General features: G+C 36.0%; 1 protein-coding gene across 1 annotated transcript in view; it reads left to right on the forward strand.

Annotated features, from left to right (window-relative positions):
- LOC128049504 (WD repeat-containing protein 19) overlaps positions 1–17,854 on the forward strand; it is a 169,530-nt gene that overhangs the window by 21,686 nt on the left and 129,990 nt on the right. The window contains exons 4-6 of the mRNA XM_052641755.1: positions 1,238–1,374; positions 1,879–2,075; positions 7,982–8,194. Coding sequence (XP_052497715.1) covers positions 1,238–1,374; positions 1,879–2,075; positions 7,982–8,194 — 547 coding nt within the window. The remainder of the gene's footprint in view (positions 1–1,237; positions 1,375–1,878; positions 2,076–7,981; positions 8,195–17,854) is intronic.

Raw genomic sequence — 17,854 nt, forward strand, 5'->3', positions numbered from 1 at the left:
TACCCTACATTCTTCCCCGTGGCACTTATCACTTCTTGCCATAATTTAGAATTTACTTCTGCTGTGTATTGTTGTCTTCTTGTAGACTGTGACTCCATAAAAGAAGGGATCTTTTGTCTAGTTTTCACACCACTACGTCTCAAAGTATCTAGATCTCTTTGCAACCGCATGGACTATATCCCACCAGGTTCCTCTGTTCATGGATTCTCCTAACAAGAATACTGGAGTGGGTAGCCATTCCTCCTCCAAGAGATCTTTCCAACCCAGAGATCAAACCTGAATCTCCAGCATCTCCAGCATTGGCAGGCGGGTTCTTTACCACTAGTGCCACCACTTAAAATCTATTTTTGCATATATGTGACTATCAATAATTTGGACAGAGACATACCTATTATATAATAATGTATTATTATAAAAAGATACAAAATATACTTTTGTGGTAACAAAGATACTATAATTCTATAACAAAATATAAACATTATAGTATACTCTAATAATTTAAAAATCATAAAAGTTAAAGATAACCTGCTAAAACCAGTGTCAGATATCTCCCATGTATTTACTACTTATATAATTAAAAAAAAAAAAAAAAACCTTAGGTTGTTTTAAAAAACGATAAGCCGAAGAACCTTTACATTTTTTCCTGCATTTTATGTATCATTAGTTGAAATAATATTACAGCTTTTTTTCAGGATGATAAAAAGGGATATTTGAGTAGTGAATGAGTAAATCATTTACATCGGCAGAAAACTCTCAGTAATAGAAATTTATTATTCAAGGAAGAGACTAGAAGGTAGGGAGCTTGAGCTCACCATGTACACACTGCTGTATTTAAAATGGATAACCAACAAGGGCCTTCTGTATAGCACATGGAGCTCTGCTAGAGGTTATGTGGCAACCTGGATGGGAGGGGGGTTTAGGGGAGAATGGATACATGTATATGTATGGCTGAGTCCCTTTGCTATCTACCTGAAACCTCTCACAGTGTTGTTAATCAGCTATACTCCGATACAAAATTAAAAGTTAAAAAAGACACAAAAGGAAAAAACAAAGGAAGTGACTAGAGCATAAAGCAATTTATCAAACTTAAAATGCATTTCTTAGTACCAGACACTTTCTATGGGTAACAAAGTGTTTTAAACAATAGAAGAAAGAGGAGGAAAGAAAGCCAAGTGTTTACTACTGAACATCAGCTTTGATGTCGTCACTGATTTTTTTTCTTCTGATGTGCTCTTAGATTGGTGCTCTCCTCTGTCTCAGATTATTTTGCTGCCATGTTTACTAGTGATGTCAGGGAAGCAAGACAAGAAGAAATAAAAATGGAAGGTGTAGAACCAAATTCCCTATGGTCCTTGATTCAGTATGCATATACAGGTAATAAATCTGAAAATACAATGAATTTAAAACCTCTTAGATGTAAGTTGTGTTATGAGATTTCAGATTTCTGCCTTTATTAAGCCTACCACAGTTAATAGTTCTGCTGTTATAATCACCACCCTTGGTGGTACCTCTGTAGATAAAATCTCTATATTAGAACCTTTAAAGTGGTTATTATAATTAAGCTTTTGAATGATATTTTTACATGTTAATGTAATAATTTGATGAATTATACAATGTTTTTCACTTTTTGCATTATTACTAATCATTCTTTGAAAATTCTGGAAACAAGCTATTCATTTTTTATTTTAGTAGATGTCACAAAGCACTGGTAGCTTATTTTTCACATTTAGTCCTTTTATTCTTTTTGGAATGTCTTAAATCATCTATATCTGGAATGCATGTCATGAGCTCTTAGAATTATTATTGTTTGCATCAATTACCTTATAAACCAAAGTTAATATAGTTCCATAGTTAATGGAATTTCTTTTTATCATTAAGGCCGCCTGGAATTAAAAGAAGATAATATTGAGTGCCTGTTATCTACAGCTTGCCTTCTTCAGCTTTCACAGGTTGTAGAAGCATGCTGTAAGTTTTTAATGAAACAGCTTCACCCATCCAACTGTCTTGGAATCCGTTCTTTTGCTGATGCTCAAGGTTGTACAGATTTGCATAAAGTGGCTCACAATTATACCATGGTATGTATTTTTAAAAAAGCAGGAAGGCATATGCGCTTGCCTTATTCTTTATTGTTGCAGGCTCGTCTGCATGTTGCTGTTTTCCCATGGCTCTGCTATATGTCTTGAGGTTCAGGTTCGCTGTCTAGTGTGTCATATTTTCATTGATGTCTGAGGGAAAAACCCCAAGTAATATTTCTCCTGGATTTATAAGGTGGGCCTTAAATTATCACAGCCACTAAGAAGCAGAGCAGTATTTTAGAACTGTTTCATTCAAGATTTTCAGTCTGCTACTTTAAAAAGCAGATTTCCCCTAGACAGTTTACCTTGTAGCATATGGATGAATTTCAGAAATTATCCCCTTACTCACTGATGGAAGTTGGTGATAGTGTATTGGTGCAGTGCTAGTACAGAAGATACGAAGATATGGAAGAGGGAGGCTATTTATTAAGGATAAATCTGACTATATGTAAGAAGTATGTTTAGCTACCTAGAAAGATGTTCCTATTGATTGTAGCAAATTCTGTGCTGAAAATAAATCCCAGGGAGTTCTGATTCAGAAGGCTAGAGAATAATGGATACAAGTTGATCTAGGACAGCAAGAAAATCAGGGCATGTTGAGAGCATGCTGTTAGGACCAGCCTCCACCATCAAATAGTAGAAGGATTTGGGCAGCATAGGTGTGTGGATTTTTAAGGAGTGACCATTTTGCCATGTAGGGGTTTTCATACCTGGGTAGTGATGGAAGATTTTTGCTTTAAATGCTTCATTTAGGGCAATACATCTTCTGAGAGAGGAAAGAACGTGAATATTCACATACACATATGTTATTATCCATGTTACTGATTTTGTCAACATTTAAGAGATATTTTTGTCTACCCTGTCTTCCATTCCCCATCCTTCCATTGAGTTGGTTCATATGTGAAGGGATTGACCAGTACTTTAGGAATCTTGCACTACAGAAATAGAAATTGGGGAAAAAATTACAAGAACAGATGTTTATAACTATTGGGAAGATTAATTCTACCTATTTCATAAGCTTAAGCAAGGATTAAGTGAGTTAATAGAAGTTCAGCACTTAAAATGGTGATTGGTACATAGTACCAATAAAACAGTGATTGATACACAGTATCAACCTGGACATTAAATGACACCATCATCATCATCATTTAGATTTATTCTGTTCCACACAGTAGCTACCTATGTGAGTGAGCAAAAGCCCTCAGGCAGAAGCACAACTTTTATGAATATTATTCTCCCTGTGGTATAACTGTTCCTGGGAAATGTTTCTAGTTTATGATGTCAAATTTCTTCAAGTGAAAAAGATTGTGTGACAGGGCAGTACTATACAGACCTAGGATGGTATTAGGTTAATGTCTTTTAAATTAAGTCCTTTGAAATATTCCTTCCCTCCCACTCTAGTCTTTATCCTTCCTTGTAGATTTCTCATTTTAACTTTTACACCTCAAGTTCGAATGCTTTTTGGAATAAGATGCACATAAGTGAAATAAAGCTGGATTTTTTTCTTTGTAATCAGTTCATAATTTAAGTAATATCTCTTACCTACGAAGGAGTTTTATTCACATGCAAACATTTGTATGCATTTAGGTCATTCTTATTGTTTACAGTAGAGGCATAGTTGCTGCTTTAAGGCTTAGATATAAGTTAAATCTAAATTAGCTTGTGTTTATAAAGCTATATTTATAGCCAGTTAGTTGTGGTAGTTTTTTTCCTCAAGGCCATTATTTGACTTTATTCAGTTTCAACAGATACATAAAGTTGAATTCTAATAAAAAGTAATTTAGAGACAGATTGTGTGATTTGAATTGTTGCTATGGGAACTGAATGAAAATGTATAGCAAAACTCAGTCCTCTTCAGTTTAAATAAATCCCTCAGTAACTTCGTTTGCTTAAAAACTGTTCCAAAGGGGGAAAGAGCATAATGCTAGCAAGTGTTTGGTAGCTTGATAGCTGTTTATATCATAAAATGGATTTAAAATATGAAGTAAGCACAGTGCCACAGAATGAAATCAATTGTCACAGTTAGCAAATAGTGCATATACTTGGGATATTCATTCATCCTGCATGAATACAAGTAGGAAGGGATGAGAAGTTCCTTCTGTAATCCTGAAATATGGAAACTTTTGTTCTTGTTCTGACTGCCGCTGAACATGACCTGAAACACATCATTTAACCTCTATGCAAAAGTTCGAGACTGGTTATATCATTACAGATATTTAATGTCATTATGGAATAAATACAAACATTTGATTTTTGCAGTTTTAAATTTGGTTTCTTGACCTAGAAAAGCTATTTGAAACATTGAATTTTGCTAAAATACCTGCTTCAAAACCAAATTAATAATTTTGAAAAGCACTTTGTGTTTAACCTTGAGTTCCGTAGTATTTCCATAAGGTGTTGAAAAACTCCATTTTCACTTAATACAGATTATACCAGAACGGAATGGGCATTGTTCTGAAATAAATACATCAACAAATAAACTATTAAATGAATATTTGTATAATCTTTTTCTCATTGATGAAATGCAGTTAATACCATTTGAAAGTATGGCAATAGTTACTTCAGTGTTGTATAACTGTTGCCTGTACTATACACTATACTTGTGAACAGTTAGAAATGGATATTTTTTGATTTCTTCAGAATCTCATCTAAAATTAAATAATAAATATCTTTCTATTTATCTGTGTGATCTTTGTCCCTAAAGTTTTTGATGCCTGCATAATAGCCAATTGAGTTATAACTCCCTAGAGCTGGAGATTTAGGCTGTTTCTCATTTTTTTTTAATATAATAGATAACAGTACAGAGAAGCATCAGCTTTTTTCCCCCCTCTTGTGAATTATTTACCAAGGATTAAGCTTCTCATGGGATAGCTAGGAGTTGAGAGCTTCAACATTTTTATAGCCCTTGCTATGTGTTATGAAATCATTTTATAATGTCAGTATGCAATTGAGTAGAACAATTTGCTTGAAGCCATTTCAGCCCTGAGGTTTTATTAAAATATATTTCTGAAAAATGATAATCAGTCATTTTAAAATAGATTCATTTGGGCATCTTTAACAAATCATGATGAATTGAAGCTATTGAATATCGTTAATTATTCATGTATGGTTTTCCTCTTAAGAATTTCTACGAAAGGAATGAAATGTCAACCCAAGATATATCTTTGATCAGTACCTAACTTGGGTTACTAGAGGCTATATGGAAAATATAATTCTCATCTTAATATAGAAGATAATTTTTGATAGTCCTTATCTCTAGCTCTAATTTAAATAGCTTAAGCTATTTTTAAACAGCTCTAATTTAAACAGCCTTAGCTTTTTTACTAAAACTCTGTGCTGAGACAGCCATAGTGCATTAAGAAGCATAAGAAACACATTAAGGGACAATACTTACAGAATTTGCATTTTTATTATAACTATATAAACAGCCCGTGCATTAAGACTTGTACACCAGAAGACTATTTTCCTTCTCTTTAGATTGTTTAGCATAGTAGTTTAGTAAAAATTATTATTACTATTTCACACCTAAGGACATTTTTATCTTCCATTTCAAATTACAAAGAGCATGATTCAAGAATGTGGCCAGAACTGAGTCATCTTCAGTCTAAGATCATGGAGTCCCAGTACATTCTAGGTCAACATTTTTGTTTTGGCTCTGAAATCTCTAGGGGGCTCCAGGGAGCTCCAGTTCTTTATCTCTCAGCACAGAAAGAATTCAGTGAGAGGCCAATTCTGGAGTAGATATCACACTTCCATCATAATTCCTCCTCAGTATTGAGGAGGAGAGTTTTCTTGTCCCTACATGGACGAGGTGGGACTGTTGTGGCACTATGGAAATATTATTTCGGGTCCCAGTACAATGAGGGTCTTTCACTTGGAATGTCACCTTTCCATAAAATACTGTTGTTGTTGTTGTTGTTGATGTGTGCAGAGAGCATGTCCTAGGGGTTCATTAACTTACTGAGCTCACTGGGCAGGATGTGGGTCTCATGCCACCATTCTTTTATTGTTTGGGGGCATGTCTCATGCTTCTGTTTTACTGTTTTGTTGCTAAGCAAGGCTGCTTGCTAGAAAACCTGCTTTCTTGAGTGATCATTAACTTCCAGGAGTTTCCCATACTTTTTTTTTCTACTTACAGTCTGCTAGGGCAATTAACTATTTAATCGCCTGTGTTATCCCTTTGTTCAGTCGCTCAGTCATGTCCGACTCTTTGCGACCCCATGAATCGCAGCACGCCAGGCCTCCCTGTCCATCACCAACTCCCGGAGTTTACTCAAACTCATGTCCATCGAGTCGGTGATGTCATCCAGCCATCTCATCCTCTTTCGTCCCCTTCTCCTCCTGCCCCTAATCCCTCCCAGCATCAGAGTCTTTTCCAATGACTCAACTCTTCACATGAGGTGGCCAAAGTATTGGAGTTTCAGCTTTAGCATCAGTCCTTCCAATGAACACCCAGGACTGATCTCCTTTAGAATGGACTGGTTGGATCTCCTTGCAGTCCAAGGGACTCTCAAGAGTCTTCTCCAACACCACAGTTCAAAAGCATCAATTCTTTGGCGCTCAGCTTTCTTCACAGTCCAACTCTCACATCCATACATGACCACTGGAAAAACCATAGCCTTGACTAGACGGACCTTTGTTGGCAAAGTAATGTCTCTGCTTTTGAATATGCTATCTAGGTTGGTCATAACTTTCCTTGCAAGGACTAAGTGTCTTTTAATTTCATGGCTGCAGTCATCATCTGCAGTGATTTTGGAGCCCCCAGAAATAAAGTCTGACACTGTTTCCACTGTTTCCCCATCTATTTGCCATGAAGTGATGGGACCAGATGCCATGATCTTCGTTTTCTGAATGTTGAGCTTTAAGCCAACTTCTTCACTCTCCTCTTTCACTTTCATCAAGAGGCTTTTTAGTTCCTCTTCGCTTTCTGCCATAAGGGTGGTGTCAAATGCATATCTGAGGTCATTGATATTTCTCCCAACAATCTTAATGCCAACTTGTGCTTCTTCCAGCCCAGCGTTATTCACGAGGTACTCTGTATAGAAGTTAAATAAGCAGGGTGACAATATACAGCCTTGACGTACTCCTTTTCCTATTTGAAACCAGTCTGTTGTTCCATGTCCAGTTCTAACTGTTGCTTCCTGACCTGCGTGTAGGTTTCTCAAGAGGCAGGTCAGGTGGTCTGGTATTCCCGTCTCTTTCAGAATTTTCCTTTATCAGCTCTTTTTTCTATGAGAGCAAAAGAATTTTGTACATAGATCAGGTTAGATGAGATTAAAGTTTTCACATCAGACCTAAAATCCTTTGTGGCCTTATAAATATTAAAACACTTTAAAAGGCCAGTTTGGGTTTAGGATAGCTCTAAGGACACAGGCTCTTGCCAAGCAGAGTCTGAGAAGACTTCCATGGTCCAGAATGGTCTTGGGAAATGTAGCCACCCTAGAAGCCATTTCTGGGTAAGAGAAATACTTCACTCTTACCCAGGTATTTGGCTCCCCTGTTGGCCAAATTCTTCAGCAACCACAAATCTGAACTAACTTTTGATGTTGGAGTATCATATAAAGTGTCTTCTTTCATTTTTTCTATCTTCCTTTGAAAGACTTGCCAAAACTATTCCCTAACTTGAGCAAAGCAATACCTAAAAGTCCTAAATTTATTTTTTAAATTGTGATACTTGTTATATCACTTTAATCCTGTGTATACAGAGAAATGAGAATTTTAATAGCAATTACAGTTTAAATGTTATTTTTTACAGGTTTTTTTCCCCCTTTTCGGCAATAATACGCTGTTAGAAAGGGCTAAAGTATAAACTGTGTTTTGGCATCTAATTAAGAAATGTTTAGTTTCTCTTAAACTGTGATGGAAAGAAGAAACAGTATTGTTTATATGCTCTTTTTTTCCTCCAGGAAAATTTCATGGAAGTAATTCGAAACCAGGAATTTGTATTATTACCAGCCAGTGAAATTGCAAAGCTCTTAGCCAGTGATGACATGAACATTCCTAATGAGGAGACAATATTGAACGCACTTCTTACTTGGGTTCGTCATGATTTGGAACAGAGACGGAAAGATCTCAGTAAACTTTTGGCTTATATTAGGCTACCTCTTCTTGCACCACAGGTAAACTATTTTTAATTATTTAAAATCAATGCCATAATTTCAACAACTTTGAGTAGACACCATTCCACACATCCTAAGTTCAACAAAACATGGATTGAAAAATTTTTTTAATTCCAGAAAATTCCTAAATGCAAAACTTGAATTTGTTCTGTGCCAGCAACTTTTACATAATATTTACATTGCATTTACAACTCTTTATGTAGGAATTGCATTGTATTAGCTAGGTATTATAGGTAATCCAGAGATGATTTAAAGTATATAGGAAGCTGTGCAGAGGTTAACTGCAAATACTACATATTTAAATTGAGATACTGGTATCCACATAGGTCCTGGTACCAACCCCTTGTCCCCAGAATACTGAGGGACTACTAATTACATTAATGTGAGCTAATTACAGTATGCTAATTGCATTAATTAATGCACATTAATGGTAATTGTGTTAGTCTCTCAGTCGTATCCAACTCTTTGCAACCCCATAGACTGTAGCCCATCAGGCTCTTCTGTCTGTAGGATTCTCCAGGCAAGAATACTGGAGTGGTTGCCATTCCCTTTTGCAGTGGATCTTCCTGACCCAGGATTGAACCTGGGTCTCCTGCATTATAGGCAGATTCTTTACTATCTGAGCCACAAGAGAAGCCCATTAATATTAGCTTGTCTATAGGCTTTTTTCTTAATCTGTTCAATGTGGTTGTTTTATGTATGTTCCTATGAAATGTTAAGGTGAAAAGATAGTGAGCTAAAAAAATTTGGTTTTTTTTCAACCCAGAAAGTCTGACTACCTAAATTGCATTCATTAAGTAACATCATTGCTTTGGGGTTAGTAATTTTATTTGACTCAGCTACAAACCTATCCTAGCAATTGAAGAATTAATAAAGCTGCTAATGAAAGGAACACTGAACTCTAGGAACCAGAAAATTTATATTAATTCATGTGCCACACGTTTATTAAGTATCCACTAAATGCTGGACTCTGATGATAAACAGATTAATGAGACATAGTTCTAACTCTGACATTTTAAAACTCTGTGACTTGGCATGTTCACATACCTTGGTTTCTTCATCTGTCAAGTGGAGATCACATCCTTTCTATCTCACAGGATTTTTATGAGGATCAAAAAGGTGCTCTGAAAAAAAATGTGCTATAAATAAGGATAGTGTATTATCACTATTTTAGAATTGAGAGATACCTAGATGGTGTATTCAAGGCAATTAGTCATAACATATATATATGCATGGTTTCCCTTTTTTACAATTTCAGTTGGAATATACAGAAATTTCCTCTGCCTGCTTGGCTGCTTTGGGGAAGGAAATGGCAACCCACTCCAGTATTGCCTGGAATATCCCATGGACAGAGGAGCCTGGTGGGCTGCAGTCCATGGGCTCATAAAGAGTCGGACATGACTGAGCGACTAACACACACTTGGCTGCTTATTTTGAGGCCTTAAGTAGAGTCCTTGTAAGAAAAGGAAAAAATGAGCTATTAACTGCTCAAGATCAGATTTTGTTGTTGTTGTTTCAAGTGCTGTGTGTTTTGTTTGGTTTGTATTTATCTTGAGCATTATGTATTTCCAGCTGTTGTGAGCAAAAGTTACTGTGCTCTCTACCTTACAGAAACAAAAATCAGTGTGATACTTTACAAGAATCACTTCCCTCTTCAGAGGTAGAATATTATATGAATTCATAGGAGTGAAACTGCATGACTTGACAATTCAGGAAAAATAACATCATAAAACATGTCTAAAAATCGGATTTAAAGAGGACTATTTTTACTGCTATCCAGCCTAATTTTTTTCCTTATCCTTCTCTGCTGCTGCTGCTGCTGCTAAGTTGCTTCAGTCATGTCTGACTCTGTGCGACCCCATAGATGGCAGCCCACCAGGCTCCCCCGTCCCTGGGATTCTCCAGGCAAGAACACTGGAGTGGGTTGCCATTTCCCTCTACAATGCATGAAAGTGAAAAGAGAAAGTGAAGTAGCTCAGTCGTATCTGACTCTTCGCGACCCCATGGACTGCAGCCCACCAGGCTCCTCCGCCCATGGGATTTTCCAGGCAAGAGTACTGGAGTTGGGTGCCATTGCCTTATCCGATCCTTCTCTAGAGGAAAGAAAATGAAGTCTGAAAAATCCTAGTATACTTTGAAAAGAACCTGTGCAATTACGTAACCTGACAATTTACTTCAGCCTTGTAGTTTCAAATATTTATGATACTGTATTTGCATGACTCTCAGAGACCTTTAGAATTTCTTTTATCCAGGATACTGCTGATAATCATAGTCATAAGATCTTATGAGTTGAAAGGCATGTTGGAGATCATTTAGTCTAACACCTGTTCTACGAATGAAATAACAGATTAAAAAACTAAAGCCATACGTTCAAAATCACAAAGTGATTGCATAAATCATGTTCTTCGGCACTGTGGTTTTATTTGACTTTAGATTAGAGCTAATAAGAGACAGGGGCTTCCCTGGTGGCTTAGTGATAAAGAATCCACCTGCTAATGCAGGAGACACAAAGAGACTCTGGTTCGATCCTTGGATTGGGAAGATCCCCTGGAGAAGGAAATGGCAACCCACCAATATTCTTGCCTGGGAAATCCCATAGACAGAGGAGCCTGGTGAGCTACAGTCCATGCGGTTGTGTAAAAGTTGGACATGACTTAGCGACTGTAGAGGTAGACCTTGAACTCAAATAAAGTGACATGCCTCTTCTACTGAACTGTCCTGCCTCTTGAATGTACTCCGTGTAAAATTGCTGGGTAGGGAGGATATCAGGTGGAGGAAGAAAACGATTAAAAAGGAAATCAGTAATTACAATATAATGAGATAAAGTCTGTGATAGACGTGGCATTATGAAAGCAGTTGGAGTGGTCCACCTAGACTGATAGTAGAGAAGCTAGGAAAATTTCTGATGTGTCACTCAATTTGCAAGCCAAGTTAGTCGCCCAAAAGAATGGGCATGATAGCCCAGAAAAGATAGGAGTCCTGGTTATAGAGCCGTGAGCAAATATATCATGTTCTGAAATCTGAAGATAGCATGCATGGCTAAAGTTACAGAAACAAAAAGGACGATATTGAGAGATGAGACTGGAGAGGGAAACAGACCAGATTGTGGAGGAATTCTAGTCATGCCAAAGAACTGGGATTTTTTTATCTAAAAGCAATGAGGAAGCACTAAAGGATTTTAAGTAGGGAATGGCATAATTATCCTTTTATTTTAGAAAGATCCTGTGATTGCATTGCAGAAAATAGATTGGAGGGATCAAAGTAGAAACCTGCTAAGGAAGACTGTTGGATTCCGACCAGTGAATTAAGCACTTAAAAAAAAAAAAAGTGGAGGTAGAGAAATTAATTAAATTAATTACAACAGTCAAGAGCTATTTAGGAGGTAGGATTGATACACTGGAATGATTGAATGTACAAGGTGAAAAATAGAAAGAGTCCAGAATAATTCAGATTTGCGCAATGAGATTGCTGAAGGTGCTGTCAGTTAATACAGAATACAGGATGCCGCATTAATTTTGAAGGTGGGGAAGGAAGTAGAAGTACATTCCCAGAGCTTATTGACACCTTTAATCCTTTTAGAGTCTAAGAAGAAGTTTTAGAAACTACTTATTTAGGTTGTTGAAGCCAAGGGGAAGAGAGTGACACCAAGCAAAGAGAACATTAAAGCACTAGAGGTGGAACCCTAGGAGATACTAATATTTAGTGGTAGTCCCAAATCTGCCTAAATAACTGTAGTACTATTAAAAAGAGATTGCAAGTTCAAGAAAGGCAATTTTAACATCATTAGATGCTGCAGAGAAGACAGATAAGGACAGTAAATGCATTAGATCAGCCCAGTGTTTCTCGAAGTGAGTTCCCCAACTGTAAGATCAGTACCACGTGGGTAATTGTTTAAAATGAAAATGATTAGTCTTCCACCTACTAAATCTGAAACTCCGGTTGTGTTTTAATAAGCCCTCAGTGCATCTGATGCACACTCAAATTTGAGAACCACTGTCTTAGCCCAGGGAGTAGCAACGATGGAAGCCGCATTGCTCTGTATAATTTAAACAAGTTAATAACACCTCTTTGAGCAATTTTTTTTTCTACAGTGATAATACTGTATGGCACTATTATGGCATTCAGAGATACTAGCTAGGTTCTTTTTTTTCCTTACTAAAAGTAAAGGGCAGATTTGGAGAATTAGAGTTGTCAAGTGATAAAGTATTGAAGTAGACTCTAAAATCATCAAGAAAATCTTGGATTATATTCTGAATGTTTTATTTTAAAAGATAGGAAAAGGATGAAATTCCTAAGAGAGTAGATCGGAAAACTTCTCTTCACAGACACGGAAGAAGATAACTATGTGGGGATGGATGTTAACTAGACTTACAATGGTAGTCATTTTCCAATATATAGATATGTCAAATCATTACGCTGTACATCTAAAGCTAATGTTATATGTCATTTATATCTTAATAAAAAATAAAAGTGACAAATGAAAGCAAAATCAAATAAATGACTATAAGTGCCTATCACAAATAAGTGCCTATCAAATAAATGACTGATTTAAAAAAAATTACCATTACATCTAGTTACCTAAAGAATTTATTTTCACAAAATAATTCCTTTCTCATAGTTTTAACCCTACTCTGTTGGTAAGAAATATTCTCTTTTTAGCCTAACTATAATGAGTTCAACCTACATATAGTCATTTTATTGTAGTGTCTCCTTAAAATAATATAGGAAATAATATATATTATTATAATCCTCAACCAAATAATCATTTTAGTGTGGCTCTATTTTTAAACTCTGAATAATCCAGAGGATAGGTGTGTGTGGTTTTATTTTACCTTTGAAAGCATTCCAGACTTTTCTATTCGATCCTATTTTAAACAGTGTGGATGAAAATGCAGTTGGCCCTCAAACAGCATGGGGATTATTCTGTGTATAACATATCACCTGCCCTCCATCTGAGATTCCTCCATATCTATGCATTCAACTAACCATGGATTATGTCATACTGTAGTATTTATTGTTGAAAAATATCTATGTATAAGTGGACCTTCATGGTTCATATCCATGTTGTTCTAGGGTCAACTGCATTAGGGCATTATTTTAAATACTTTGATACCTAAATTCTTAATATTCCCAATGATTAGTCTGCATTACAAGTATTGTGGTCTCCACTATTCTGTTCTCAATTCTCATTATTGTTTTTTACTAAAATTCAGAAATATAAAACAAATCAGTATTTATCTTTAGCATTCTTTTAATTTACAAGTTTGGGGTACCAAAACACTTTTTAAAGCCTATGGAGTTCATAAATCATTCACATTATGTTTTTCACTCTAAGTAGTATTGGGGGGAAATATTAGTATTGGGGGGAGATAGTTTTAGTACAAATCATATCAGTTTAGTTCAGTCGCTCAGTTGTGTCCTACTCTTTGTGACCCCATGGACTACAGCACACCAGGTCTCCCTGTCCATCACCAGTTCCCAGAGCCTACTCAAACTCATGTCCATTGTGTTGGTGATGCCATCCAACCTTCTCATCCTCGGTTGTCACTTCTCCTCCTCGGTTGTCACCTTCTCCTCCCACCTTCAATTTTTCCCAGCATCAGGATCTTTTCCAGTGAGTCAGTTCTTCGCATCAGGTGGCCAAAGTATTGAAGTTCAACTTCAGCATCAGTCCTTCCAATGAATATTCAGGGCTGATTTCTTTAGAATTGACTGGTTGGATCTCTTTGCAGTTCAAGGGACTCTCAAGAGTCTTCTCCAACACCACAGTTCGACAGCATCAATTCTTCGGTGCTCAGCTTTCTTTATAGTCCAACTCTCACATCCATACATGACTACTGGAAAAACCATGGCTTTGACTAGATGGACCTTTGTTGACAAAGTAATGTCTCTGCTTTTGAATATGCTATCTTAAGTTGGTCATAACTTTTATTCCAGGGAGCAAGCATCTTTTAAATTTCATGGCTTCATGGCTGCAGTCACCATCTGCAATGATTTCGGAGCCCCCAGAAATAAAGTCTGTCACTGTTTCCATTGTTTCCCCATCTATTTTCCATGAAGTGATAGGACCAGATGCCATGATCTAAGTTTTCTGAATGTTGAGTTTTAAGCTAACTTTTTCACTCTCCTCTTTTACTTTCATCAAGAGACTCTTTAGTTCTTTGCTCTCTGCCAGGAGGGTCATGTCATCTGCATATCTGAGGTTATTGATATTTCTCCTGGAAATCTTGATTCCAGCTTGTACTTCATCCAGCCCGGCATTTCACATGATGTACTCTGCATATAAGTTGAATAAGCAGGGTGACAATACACAGCCTTGACATACTCCTTTACCGATTTGGAACCAGTGTGTTGTTCTGTGTCTCATTCTAACTGCTGCTTCTTGACTTGCATACAGATTTCTCAAGAGGCAGGTCAAGTGGTCTGATATTCCCGTCTCTTTTAAGAATTTTCCACAGTTTTTTGTGATCCGCACAGTCAAAGGGTTTGGTGTAATCAATAAAGCAAAAGTAGAAGTTTTTCTGAAACTCTGTTGTTGCTTCGATGATCCAGCGGATGTTGGCAATTTGATCTCTGGTTCCTCTGCCTTTTCTAAATCCATCTGGAAGTTCATGGTTCATGTACTGTTGAAGCCTGGCTTGGAGAATTTTGAGCATTACTTTACTAGTGTGTGAGATGAGTGCAATTGTGTGGTAGTTTGGACATTCTTTGGCATTGTCTTTCTTTGGGATTGGAATGAAAACTGACCTTTTCCAGTCCTGTGGCCACTGCTGTGTTTTGCAAATTTGCTGACATTTTGAGTGCAGCACTTTCACAGCATCATCTTTTAGGATTTGAAATAGCTCAGCTGGAATTCCATCACCTCCACTGGCTTTGTAGTGATGCTTCCTAAGGCCCACTTGACTTTGCATTCCAGGATGTCTGGCTCTAGGTGAGTGTTCACACCATCATGGTTATATGGGTCATGAAGATCTTTTTCTGTGTATTTTTGCCACCTCTTAATATCTTCTGCTTCTGTTAGGTCCATACCATTTCTGTCCTTTGCATGAAACGTTTCCTTGATATCTCTAATTTTCTTGAAGAGATCTGTAGTCTTTCCCAGTCTATTGTTTTCCTCTATTTCTTTGCACTGATAGCTGAGGAAGGCTTTCTTTTCTCTCCTTGCTATTCTTTGGAATTCTGCATTCAATTGGTTATATCTTTCCTTTTCTCCTTTGCCCTTAGCTTCTCTTTTCTCAGCTATTTGCAAGGCCTTGTCAAGTATGTGAGTGAAGATAAAAATTTACAAATTGAACATGTTTCTCATCTCTTCTAAATGTTTCCACTTTAATAATTTGCCATTCTTTTTTGGTAGAGAAAGTACATGGTATTACCCTAAAATGCAGAGTATATGAGAGTCTGTATTTCGTTGTCCTTTCTCGGTGCCTTCTGAATCGTTTTCCAAGTGATGCCTGGTCTTGCATTCATCTGATGCTTATATTACTGGATTCATATTTTCTTCCATTACTGTCATCTCTCTACTTAAATATAATTAATCCCATTTACTCATAAATTATAGATACTGTCAGCATGCTAAGAAATATATTTTACTGTAGTAGCAGTTGAGTCTTCTAAGACTTTACTTTCTACAGTTTTTTCACATTTATTTTTATTTAGAAAGGACTGAAGCCTTTATGTATAACAAGTAATAGAAATACTGAGATTAAATGAGCCATTTGATGCATATTCATTAGTGACTTGTAACAAGTATGTTTTGTGTGCATAGGATAACATGGAATGATTAATATCAGAATTTACACTCTGCCTTAGATAGATCCTGAGACTTACATCTTTTTTTTCAGTTTTAATGTTTGTTTTTATTAAAATATAGTTGATTTACAATATTGTTAATTTCTGTTGTACCTCAAAATGATTCAGTTATACACATGTATAAATTCTTTTTAATATTCCTTTCCATTATGGTTTATCATAAGATACTGAATGTAGTTTCCTGTGCTATCAGTTATATATAATAATTTATATCTGCCATCCCTAACCTCCCACTCCATTTTTGCCTCAACCCCCTCCACCTTAAAAATCACCAATCTGTTCTCTATGTTGGACTTCTGTCTCAATTTGGCTTTTTTTGCCTTTCACATGCTGTTCTCAGTTGCCAGATGCCACAAACTATTTTAGAGTTACTTTTGTTGGAGACTTCCTTCTCTTCCATTATCAAAATATGAACATATTCTCAACATTATTAGCCATTGAGTAAATACAAAGTAAACTCAGATTTTTCACCCACTCAAGTGGCTGAAAAGAGAAGACAGTAATAATTGTTGGTGAGAATGTAGAGAAACAGGAACCCTAGTAGATAGCTGGTGGGAATATAAATTGTGCAAACACCTTCTAAAACAGTTTGGCAGTTTCTTAAGCAGTTAACATAAATGTACCATATGACCTAACAATTCTACTCCTGAAAACATATCTACATAAAGACTTGCACACAAATGTTCTTAGCAGCCTTATTCATAATAGCCAAAAACTTGATTGTAAGTGCCTATCAGTTGGTGAATGGTTAGATAAAATACGATGCATCCATACAATGAAGTGTATTCAACAGTAAAAAGAAATGGATACTGATACATGTTACATATTGATGAACCTCAAAAACATGATAAGTAAAAAAAGCAAGATGCAGGAGACCATGCATTGTATGATCCAATTTATACAAAGCATCTAAAGGCAAATCTGTAGAGACAGATTAGAGCTTGGAACAGTAGATAGGAACCGAGATTAACAGTGAGCAGACATTCAGGATCTAATCAGGGTGATGAGAATGTTCCAAAACTGTTTTTATAGTAATGGTTGCACAACTTGGTAAATTTACTAAAAATCACTGAACTGTATACTTGAAATGGTGAATTATACAGTATATAAAATATACCTTACATTGTCAAATACAATCCTGCAGTATATCAAAAGGGTAATACAGTATGACCAGGAAGATCTTTTTCCAAGAATTTAAGAATGGTTGAGTGTTAGGAAATCTGTCAAGGTAATTATATCAGTAATTTAAAGGAGAAAAAGCCATATAATCATATCACTAGCTGTATAAAAGATATTTGGAAAGAATTAACCATTCTTAATTTTAAAACTCTAAAATAGGGAGAGAAGAAAACAACATATCTATAATAAAGATAAATCATTTAAACATAGTAAAAAATTAAATGCTATAGTAACTATTATCCTAAATAGTGAAACACTGAAACCATATCAATTTAAACTATAAGATGGATACTCTTTATCACTCTAATTATTTAACATTGCTTGGAAGGTTTTAGCAATTGCATCAATGAAATGAAAATGATATAATTGGTGTATACATTACAAAAAGGTGTAACTGTCCCTATTTGGCAGTTATTATGACTGTATGCCTAACAGGTAGAATTTGATAAGGGAATATGGTGAAGTAGTAGGTTAAAATACAAATATGCAGTAATCAATAGAATTTTTGTCCTCCAGCAAAAATGCAAAGTGTAAATTCAACAATTTATTTCTAGTAGCAATGAAAATAATAAAACTTGTAGGAATATAGTTAATAAAAGGTATGTTACCTACATGAAGAAAACTAAACAATGGGATGGCTTCTTGAGCTGAAAGATGTATTATAAAGATGAA

This window comes from Budorcas taxicolor, chromosome 6 (assembly GCF_023091745.1).
Source record: "Budorcas taxicolor isolate Tak-1 chromosome 6, Takin1.1, whole genome shotgun sequence".
In the NCBI taxonomy this organism is placed as follows: domain Eukaryota; kingdom Metazoa; phylum Chordata; class Mammalia; order Artiodactyla; family Bovidae; genus Budorcas; species Budorcas taxicolor.